Below are 11,596 nucleotides of genomic sequence, written 5' to 3' on the forward strand. Positions count from 1 at the left end.
CCAGATGGAGGACGTGTGAAGAGATGATTAGCAGGGTGGGTTGAGTCCTTTAGGATGTTTGTGGATTTTCAAAGGCAGCGAGTGGTGAAGATGTTATCCAGGACAGACAGGTTTGTGTTTGCTATGTTCTGTGCAGTTTGGATTACTCCCTGCAGGGCCTTCCTGTCAGCTGCAGAGCTGCTGCTGTACCACATCAGGATGCTGTTGGTCAGGACGCTCTATGGAGCAGGGATAAAACGACGCCAACAGTTTTTGTGGGAGGTTGATCTTTCTGAGAGCCCTCAGGAAGTATATTTTGTTGTGCCATCTTTATTAGACATTTGGTGTTGTGTGTCCATGTGAGGTCCTCTGATATGTTTGTGCCCAGGAACTAGAACTGTGACACCCTGTCCACCTACTCTCAATTTATTGTGAATGACTGGTGCTCCACCCTTTTCCTTCTTGGATCAATGATTTCTTTGGTTTTGTTGGTGTTCAGGGTCAGGTTGTTAGCTGTCCACTAGCTGCTGCACTTCTTCTCTGTACGCTGACACCACTGTTGTATCATCCACAAAGTCACGTCCAAAGTCCACGTTTTGTGTAAAATGTACCTGTGCACAATGAGAACATTTGCACAGTTTTCCATTTATGTTCTCACTCCCTGTCAATATTCTGCTACTTTATTTTATTCAGTTCAATTCAAGTTTATGTATATAGCGCCAAATCACAACAAGAGTCGTCTCAAGGCACTTCACATAGTAAGCATTCCAATACAGGTCAGTTCATTAAGCCAATCAGTAAAAGTTTTCTAAATAAGGAACCTGGCAAATTGCATCAAGTCACTGACTAGTGTCAGAGTCTTTACAGCAATCCTCATACTAAGTAAACATTTCACGACAGTGGAGAGGAAAACTCCCTTTTAACAGGAAGAAACCTCCAGAGGATCCTGGCTCAGTATAAGCAGCCATCCTCCACGACTCACTGCGGATGGAGAAGACAGCACACACACACACACACACACACACACACACACACACACACACACACACACACACACACACACACACACACACACACACACACACACACACACACACACACACACACACACACACACACACACACACACACACACACACACAATATGACTACATTGTGATTTCTTAGTAAATATTCTATTAAATTAGAATTAAGTGTGGTAAATTCAATATTTTTTCTAATACATGTTTTTTGTTTGTTGTTGTCTTTTATTATTCTGTGTCTGATTTTACTTTATAGCCTACTGTGAATCTGTTTTGCTGCTGTTACACCAACATTTCCACACTGTTCTATTCTATTCTATTCTATAGTTGCACACATGAATACATAGTCAGTGTGTTTTGTTGCGGGTTTTATTCCGTTTTGGCTGTTAACACAGACGTGAGCGCAATGAGCAGCGTCTTCTTCTAGTCAAACAGCACTGAATAACTGTTGAACCGCTGAGTCAGCAGTACTCGCTGGCTGCGTTCGTTGTGCCCCTTTGTGGCAAAATGTTGTTACTACATCTTCTACTCAACACCTTAGTCCATAGGGATAAGTAGAACTAAAGGTCAGCAGTGAAAGGAAATAAAATAAAATAAATTAAAGACAAAGAGAGAGGGTGTGTGTATCTCTATTCTATTCTATTTTATTTTATTCTATTCTATCTCAACAGGGACAACGTTTTATAGCACAAAATAGCCTATAAAACGTGTAAAATATTTTGATTTTTAAACAGTTTTAATATATTTCTTGTTTCTATTTTCTTTACATTTTTCTTGACGTTTTATTGGTACTGTACAGGTGTGTGTCTTGATTTTAGTTCCAGTCAGATTGTGTTCCGTGACGGAAGAAGAAAAAGACGGAACTTCCGTCTGGGATGTTGTTTACTGTTCTTTTGCTGAGGTTGAAAAAAGAAGCTGATAAACTAATTGAAACATGTTATGCCCACTTCTAACAGCACACTAAATGTTAATGGTGAATATTAAAAACGTGGAGCCAGCAGGTCAAACAGCGACTGGATGCAGCAGAGGGAGAAATCTGAGAGACTGAAAGATCAGCTGCAGACTCTTTAACAGGAGCTTTCACGTAAAATGAAAAATAAAAAAGCTTTTCACGGAAAATAAGCAAAGGACGAAAAAGTAAAGATCCTGTAATCAGCTGGACATACTGGGTTTGTATGTTTTTATTTTTCCAATCAAATGGGATGAAGTTAGTGACAGTTTTCAGGTTGCTAAATAATTTAGCTTTTTCCCGTGCGACTGTAGCTCAGCTTAAATATGTTCATAGGCTTGCCAGGCTAGGTTTTCCCGCAGGGTTCGGCCCATGGGTCCCCTGAACGAAGAAAGCACTGAATGTAAGTGAATGAGGTTATGAAGTTTTTTATTCTGATCTGCTTACGAAGCTAGTTGCTTCCCATTTTCTGGTTTCTGTTTTGAAATGTAATTCCTCCCAATTTTCCCGCTCCCTAAGCATTTTAATCAACTCTTTAGTTGTAATCTTTAAAACTACAACACTCAGACTCTTTAAACATATATTAAATTATTCTAGATTAATAACAGATTCCATAAAACATAGTTTGTGATTAGTGAAACCAGCTTAATCTGATTTGAGAAACTTAAAATATGGCAGATTTCTGCATTTTTTTAAGCACAGACCACTTTGGAACTGATCTCGTGCAAAAACTACAAAACCTGGACTGGATTACTTTAGACTAATAGCAGGTTCCTTCAAACTTAGTTTATGATTTATGAAACTTTAAAAAAAGCAGCAATCTGCTATTATTTTATTTTATTTTTTGCATATACACCACATTGAAACTGGTCCAGATCAAAAACTACAACACCTGGAATCTTAAAACTTAGACTAGATTATTCTAGACTAGAAGTGGGTTCCTTAGAACCTATTTTGTGATTTGTGAAAATTCAAAATAGAGAAGTGTCCTCCCTTTCGGCTCACGGGTCCCCAGAAGAATGAAATAATGAATGCAAGTTAATGTGGCTAAAAAAGCTATTTTCTAATCCGCTTTGCCTCATGCTCTGAATCACATATGTTGTACTTTAATTTAAATAAAATGTAATGAAGTGTGTTCCGACCACGCCTGCCACACACTTCGAGATTCATCAGCTTGTACATTTTTTTTATTTCCTAGGACCACATATCTGACATCAGCACGTTGCATACAGTGTTCAGCATAAATGAGTACACCCCCTTTAAAAAAGTACAAATTTAATCAACAGCTCAATGAACAAAAGAACAATGTCCAGAATGTTCACAAGCCTGGGTTTTACTGAACACTTATTTAACTTCATAACATGAATTTAAGGTAATAATATAACTTGGATCACAAAATCTTCAGTTTTACTAAAATTGGTCGAAGTAATACAGGGTTTTTCCTGGCTCAAAGTGAGGCAGAGGTGGTACCATCCTGACCATGCACCAGCACATGCATACTCTGTGCATTCAACTGCCTCACTTTTTTAAAGGCAACATATTATTAAAGGCTCAATAATATGCATTAGATTGCTGTTTAGTTCCCTTTTCCCATCTGATATTTATAGTTAAAATATTATTTAATATTTGACCAACATTTCAGTAACATTTTAGGTTTGTATTAATAACACTCATCTTAGTCAAAGTAACACATAAATATTTCCAGTAAAATATAATGCATTTCATTAACTTGCATTTGTGTTGGAAATGGTAATAACAGTTTATTTCTGCTGCTAACAATGTAATGGTGGCATGTCTATTATGTACGGGTTAGGGATAGGGGGGTGTTCAGTTTGCCTTGGCCCCCAAAATGCCTTGAAACGGCCCTGGGTGTGTGACTAAGTTTTGAAGGTGATCTGAATTGTGTCAGATGTATAAATATTACATGTGTATAACTTATTGTTTTATACATGTAAAAACGTGTAGTGGAGATAAATCTACCTACATTTGACTTTCAAGCTTTGTTTTCTTGTTTTTATTTAACTATTTTCCTGTCCTGTCTGTCTCATCTTCCTGCGTCTCCTCTAAACTCTCCAGAAAAACTGCTGCCTGGATTCTTACTTTTTCACCTCATCAGTTACTTTTGAACTAAGCTGATAAAAGGGATCTCCTGACCGCAAAGCGGAGTGCGCGTTTCGATGCTGCGTCATTTAGGTGAAATCACCGCAGCACACGATGAGCGGAGCCGTCAGGAACGGTTAAAAGACAGAGTACCAGAGGAGTTAAACAGATATGAACGATCATGTGTTAATAATAAGGTTTTGTTGCGCCACCTTGAGAATGTGTCGTGCGCCGGACGCAGCGGGCTCACCAACCATCAGCACTCTGCGTCATCTCCGCTCAACAGAATCCCGCTACGCTGAGAGTCCATAAATATTGTAATATATGTAGAAACTGGATCTTTCCCTGAATGATATCTAGCCCCCCCTAACAATCCCTGCTCCTGGATGAAAAACCGGACATTTTGATCCATGTAGGAACCCCCCCGGACAGAGAGTGAAAAGTGGACATGTCCGGGGGAAAGAGGACACATGGTCACCCTACAATAGCACCAACCATGGATATGTACCAACTAGCGCAGAGGTTGGCAACCTTTTCCAATCAAGGAGCCATTATTACCCGTTTCCCACAGTAAAGAAAACGTTGGGAGCCACAGCAGCCGCGGCGTTGTGGGTGGGCCTAAAGGGCCTGAGCAGGGGATGCTTTTTGACACGTCTTACGCGTCTCCTTTTAAAACATGTTTAAACTGTTCAGAATAATAATCCAGGCTCTGTCTGTTGGATTGTTGTAATTAAACTTTGTACAGAACAAAAGTTTACATTAAACAATGTGTAAAAGGTAAGAAAAAGTTCCGATCAATTCGTTAATTTTTTTCCCTCGTCTACAGTGATGGAGATAATGACGCAGTGGGCTAAACAAGTCTGTTTCTTGTTGCAACAATCTTCACAAGAAGGCAGAACAGTTCAATGACAGGGTTCGCCTTGACCGGATATTTCTTGTATTTGACAGTTCATTTTGAGGGAGAAACCTCAAGCCTGCAGATGCGCTGACATTTTAATCATGACGCACATCAAGGAGGTAGCTAAATCAATCAAGAACAGATTCCCATCAGAACATCGCAACAGCGCAACGCTGCATCTGCTTTTAAAATAACATCCAAATAGCTGGGGGCAGAGTGAAATCAGGCTGGGGTGGCACAAAAATAGCTGGAGGTGGCCGACACGCAAAGTTGAACGCAGGAAAAACCCTCAACGTAAATACACCCCACAACAAAAACCACTACATCTAGTATTTTGTATGACCTCGGTGATGCACCAAGTCTTCTAGACATGGAATGAACAAGTTGGCGACATATTACAACATCTATCTTCTTCCATTCTTCAAGAAGAACCTCTTATAGATCCTGGATGCTGGATGGAGAGTGATGCTCAACTTGCTGCTTCAGAATTCCCCACAGGTGTTGGATTGGGTTCAGATCAGGAGACATACTTGGTCATTCAATCACCTTCACCCTGTTGTTCTTCAGAAATGCAGCAGTAGCTTTAGATGTGTGTTTTGGATCGTTGTTGTGTTGGAAATGTGCACGATGACCAAGTGTACGGAGTGATGTCAGCATCTTCTCCTTCAGTATAGAGCAGTGCATTGTTGAGTTCATGATACCATCAGTGAAATGCAGCTTCCCAACGCCAGCAGCACTAATGCAGACCCACATAATGACACCGCCACCACCATGCTTCACTGTAAGCACCATGCATTTCTCTTTGAAATCCTCACCTTTAGGTTGCCATACAGTTTAGAAACCATTAGTTCCAACAACGGTGATCTTTGTCTCATCACTCCAGAGTCTAGAGTTCCAGTAGTCTTCATCTCTTTCTAGCTAGGGGCTAGTCCTATGTGTGCTTTTTGTGCATGGGCTTTAGGAAAGGCTTCCTTCATGGACGATACTCATGCATGCCATTCCTCTGCAGTGTGCACTGTATAGTGTCACGGTAAATGGTCCCTCCAGTTTGGCTTTCTACTGCTTTTGCTAACTGCAGTTAACTTGCATGGAGATTTTCTTCAACCCTTCTCATCAGAAGATGCTCCTGTGGAGATGCTAACTTCTGTGGATGGCCTGGACATCTCTGTAAGATGGGTGCACTTTCGTCTTTCTTAAATATTTGAATCACTGTTGCTACAGTATTCTGACTGATGTGTAAAGCTTTGCTGAACTTCTTGTAGCCCTCACCTTTTTGTGTAAAGAAATGATTCCTTTCTCATGCAGATTTTGAGACATTTCTATTCCATGTGGAGCCATTGCTGACAACATGAAATGGGAATGGCTTTCCTTTGTTAAGTAATACCCTGTCTGCTGGACACCTCTTAAATGAACCATTGGACTCACCTATGGTTGAAAGCCTGTTAATTAAAATTTTGTAGTCTTAAGTGTGGCCTTTATCCTGAGACTATAATTGAGGTGTATTCATTTTTGCAGCACGGGCTTGAGTGGATTTGCTAGGAAAATCACTTTTTGCATATGCAAATGAACAAATCTTGTTTGTAATCAACATTCCACATTTGTGGGAGTAACTTGTAGAATGTTGACTCATAGAAAATGTTGATTCTGAAAGGAAACTAAAGGTTTTCTGACAAATGTAGTGGGGTGCACTCATTTATGCTGAGCACTGTATATGACGTCACCACATAATGCCCCCCCCCCCCCCCCCTCCAACGTAGCTGCTACTAACCACATGGCCAGATTTATGGTGGTTCTTTCATTCTGAAAGAAGGAATCAAACCTCTCTAACTTGCAGCCATGTTCTCTGCTCGTTTCTGTGTCTGGTTCAATGACGACGCTTTGGTGATGCTCGGAATTATTCCTTGACATATTGTCTCACAAAACCACAAAAAAGAAAAAAACTTTGCCCTGTTTAAAAATATGCATTTTCTTGGCCTCAGAATGTGTCTTTAAAATACACGGACATCATATGAGCAATCCATAGCACATAACAAGCGGAATTAGAAAATAAATTTTGTAACCCCATTGACTTGCATACATTTTTTTTGTTCTTCTGGGGACCCATGGTCTGGAAGTAGATAGGTGTGTCTTAGGGTCCCTATAAGCCATTTTCTGCATTTTCTTAGCATGTAGAACACATTGGAACTGGTCCTGTGCAAAGACTACAACACCTGGACAAGAAAAGTGATAATATTTATGGTCTCAAGGCCTAAACAACAAACATTGTCACCCCAGTGGCCTAGGCTAGTGGAATGAGTGTCCGCCCTGAGACTGGGAGATCGTGGGTTTAAATCCATGGCCAGGTCATACCATAGACTTTAACAATGGGACCCAATGCCTCCCCTATTGAAACTCCACAACAAGGGATTTGATTGCTGTGTCAAACCACCAAATAATTCCCGAGCACGGTCTTATTTGCAACTCACCGCTTCCCAAGGGGATAGGACAAAATTGGAGAAAATAATTCACCAGTGTGTAACAACTAATGTACTTTGACATTTTTGTGTTTCAGTGTTCCCTGTAGATGTCCAGCAGATGGTTTTGAATAAAGAACCAGCTTCTGAAGAACTAAGTCCTGGTGTGAGCCAGATGGACCTGGAGAACCTCAACGTGAAGAAGGAAGAGGAGGAGCCACCTAACGAGACAATGGAGTCATGTGCCACCAGCATTTCATCCACTGCAGGTTCTTGTCAGTGTGAGGAGGATGAAGATAAGGTTCTGTTGTCACAGTTCGATCCGCACCAGTCTACAGACAGAGATCTTCCAATCAGCAGCTGTCCTGACCACATGAAAGCAGAAAGTGGTGGAAAGAACTGTGGAGGAGCAGAAAGTAGCAGTAATCCAGATCTAAATCCTTATGAAGATGATTCCTCCTCTTCAGAGATGGAAAACAAAAATGACCAGGATGGGACAAGTTGTGACTGTCAGCTGAAACCATTTTCAGATTCTGAATCAGTAACTGAAGACAGTGAAAAAGAATGGAATGAGAGCAAGTCTTCTGAGTCAGATGTTAAGGCTGTGAACAAATCTTTAATCTGCCCTGAGTGTGGTAAACCTGTTCTCCACAAGTGGTCTCTCCAGAAACCTGTGAAATTTTTAAGACCTTCAGCAACGAGTTCCTCAAGCTGTTGGGGCAGTAAGAAAGGTGTTGGGGTGAAGCAAGCTGTAGACTCGTGTGTCCGAGCACAACTAAAATCATTTAGCTGTGATGATTGTGGATTTTCTTTTAGCGATGAATCAAAACATAACAGTCACATGAGAATCCACACAGAACATAAACCTTTTATGTGTGACATTTGTGGACAAAGATTTAGCCATAAGTCAAATTTGATCAGTCACATTAGAGTCCACACAGGGCAGAAACCATTTTCTTGTGAGCTCTGTGAGCAAAGATTTAGCCAAAAAACACATTTAAACAGGCACATGAGCGTCCACACAGAACAGAAACCTTTTGTTTGTGAACTTTGTGAAAAAAGGTTTAGCCGACAGTCAAGTGTAATTAGGCATATGATAGTCCACACCGGACAGAAACCTTTTGATTGTAAGGTCTGTGGACAAAAGTTTATCTATAAGGCACATTTAAACAGACACACAAGTGTCCACACGGGACAGAAACCTTTTGCATGTGATGTTTGTGGAAAAGGATTTAGCCAAAAGACAAATTTAAAAACCCACATGAGAGTTCACACAGGACTGAAACCTTTTGTGTGTGATGTTTGTGGAGACAGATTCAGTCATAAGGTAAGTTTAAACACACACACCAGAGTCCACACAGGAAACAAAACACAGATTTAACTACGAGGTACCCTACTGGCACTAGTTTATATAATGATATGTATAGTTTATCCAACCTCCAATTGTCAGTCCCTTAAATGACATGGACAGTACATTCGCTCATCGGTAATCATGCACAGACTGGTTTGATAACACAGAAGTCCATAGATGGATTTCTTTAACGTAAGCACAGCACAAACAGTGGGGCAAAAAAGTATTTAGTCAGCCACCGATTGTACAAGTTCTCCCACTTAAAATGATGACAGAGGTCAGTAATTTTCATCATAGGTACACTTCAGCTGTGAGAGACAGAATGTGAAAAACAATCCATGAATTCACATGGCAGGATTTTTAAAGAATTTATTTGTAAATCAGGGTGGAAAATAAGTATTTGGTCACTTCAAACAAGGAAAATGTCTGGCTCTCACAGACCTGTAACGTCTTCTTTAAGAAGCTTTTCTGTCCTCCACTCGTTACCTGTATTAATGGCACCTGTTAGAACTCATTATCTGTATAAAAGACACCTGTCCACAGCCTCAAACAGTCAGACTCCAAACTCCACTATGGCCAAGACCAAAGAGCTTTCGAAGGACACCAGGCAAAGAATTGTAGACCTGCATCAGACTGGGAAGAGTGAATCTACAATAGGCAAGCAGCTTGGTGTGAAAAAAATCAACTGTGGGAGCAATTATCAGAAAATGGAAGACATACAAGACCACTGATAATCTCCCTCGATCTGGGGCTCCACGCAAGATCTCATCCCGTGGGGTCAAAATGATCATGAGAACGGTGAGCAAGAATCCCAGAACCACACGGGGGGGACCTGGTGAATGACCTGCAGAGAGCTGGGACCACAGTAACAAAGGTCACCATCAGTAACACACTACAACGGCAGGGAATCAAATCCTGCAGTGCCAGACGTGTTCCGCTGCTGAAGCCAGTGCATGTCCAGGCCCGTCTGAAGTTTGCCAGAGAGCACATGGATGATACAGCAGAGGATTGGGAGAATGTCATGTGGTCAGATGAAACCAAAGTAGAACTTTTTGGTATAAACTCAACTCGTCGTGTTTGAAGGAAGAAGAATACTGAGTTTCATCCCAAGAACACCATACCTACTGTGAAGCATGGGGGTGGGAACATCATGCTTTGGGGCTGTTTTTCTGCTAAGGGGACAGGACGACTGATCCGTGTTTAGGACAGAATGAATGGGGCCATGTATCGTGAGATTCTGAACCAAAACCTCCTTCCATCAGTGAGAGCTTTGAAGATGAAACGTGGCTGGGTCTTCCAACATGACAATGATCCCAAACACACCACCCGGGAAACAAAGGTGTGGCTCCGTAAGAAGCATTTGAAAGTCCTGGAGTGGCCTAGCCAGTCTCCAGACCTCAACCCCATAGAAAATCTGTGGAGGGAGTTGAAATTCTGTGTTGCTCAGCGACAGCCCCAAAACATCACTGCTCTCGAGAAGATCTGCATGGAGGAATGGGCCAAAATACCAGCTACTGTGTGTGCAAACCTGGTAAAGACCTATAGTAATCGTTTGACCTCTGTTATTGCCAAAAAAGGTTATGTTACAAAGTATTGAGTTGAATTTTTGTTATTGACCAAATACTTATTTTCCACCCTGATTTACAAATAAATTCTTTAAAAATCCTGCCATGTGAATTCATGAATATTTTTTCACATTCTGTCTCTCACAGTTGATGTGTACCTATGATAAAAATTACTGACCTCTGTCATCATTTTAAGTGGGAGAACTTGCACGATCGGTGGCTGACTAAATTCTTTTTTGCCCCACTGTATGTTCACTGGAAGACATTTAGAATTTTTTTTTCCTTTTTGTTTTATTTTGTAGTTGTTTGGGCCTGTATTAAACATTGCTATAGAGTTAAAAGAAGCCTCATCTTTTGCATTTAAAAAAATGTATTTTTCTGAACGTAAACAACTGCATTTTTTTCTTTTATGACTGAGTAGGATATTGAATGAATTGCTGCTGCATTTGCTTGCAGCCAGGGGTGGCATGATCCATCCATCCATCCATCCATCCATCCATCTTTATCCGCTTATTCAGAGTCAAGTCACGGGGGCAGTAGCCTGTCGAGAGGCCCAGACTTCCTTCTCCCCAGCCACTTGGGCCAGCTCCTCCGGGGGAATCCCAAGGCATTCCCTGGCCAGGTGAGAGACATAGTCCCTCCTGCGTGTCCTGGGTCTCCCTCCCTTTAGGCCTCCTCCCGGTTGGACGTGCCCGGAAAAGCTCACTAGGGAGGCGTCCAGGAGGCATATTGACCAGATGCCCGAGCCACCTCAACTGGCTCCTCTCGATGTGGAGGAGCAGCGGATCCACTTCAAGCCCCTCCCGGAGGACCAAGCTTCTCGCTCTATCTCTAAGGGAGAGCCCAGCCACCCTGCTGTGAAAAAGGATTTAACCTGCAGTAAAACAGAAACTTGAAAGGCTACAGATCGAAGAATAGAATTGAAAATCCCTTTATTGTCCCTCAGTGGGGAGATTTTAGTTTCACAGCAGCAATGACATTCATTACAGGAACAAAAATGGAGAGTAAAAAAAAGAACAAACAACAAGAAAACATAAAATTCAAAGATGAAACATTCACAGTGCTATACACACATATTAAGGAATTAACATGTAAAGGAATGTGTGACATACTGAGTAAAGAATACCACTGACGTGTGTTTTATTTCAAATTGACTTGCTTGTGGGTAATTTGGTTGTTCCAGATTCAGTGTTTATGCAAAAAGTTCAAACAGTACATATCTGGATAAAAGAAAATGTATATTTGTAAATTTTAAATAAATATTGAGTTTGGCCCTCGA

The 11,596-nt window shown here is 41.2% G+C and overlaps 1 protein-coding gene across 2 annotated transcripts; it reads left to right on the forward strand.

The window, feature by feature from the left end:
* Positions 1-1,848: 1,848 nt before the first annotated feature.
* On the forward strand, positions 1,849-11,596 carry LOC107388125 (zinc finger protein OZF). Of its 2 annotated transcripts, none has more exons than XM_070545537.1 (3): positions 1,849-2,170; positions 7,500-8,728; positions 10,774-11,596. In XM_070545537.1, the coding sequence occupies exons 2-3, from the start codon at positions 7,523-7,525 to the stop codon at positions 10,786-10,788; spliced, it is 1,221 nt and encodes a 406-aa protein (XP_070401638.1). In that variant the 5' UTR covers positions 1,849-2,170; positions 7,500-7,522; the 3' UTR covers positions 10,789-11,596. The 2 variants fall into 2 exon arrangements, with proteins under 2 accessions (XP_070401638.1, XP_015819001.2); XM_015963515.3 differs by having other exon boundaries at positions 10,836-11,596.

This window comes from Nothobranchius furzeri, chromosome 16, assembly GCF_043380555.1.
Source record: "Nothobranchius furzeri strain GRZ-AD chromosome 16, NfurGRZ-RIMD1, whole genome shotgun sequence".
NCBI lineage: Eukaryota > Metazoa > Chordata > Actinopteri > Cyprinodontiformes > Nothobranchiidae > Nothobranchius > Nothobranchius furzeri.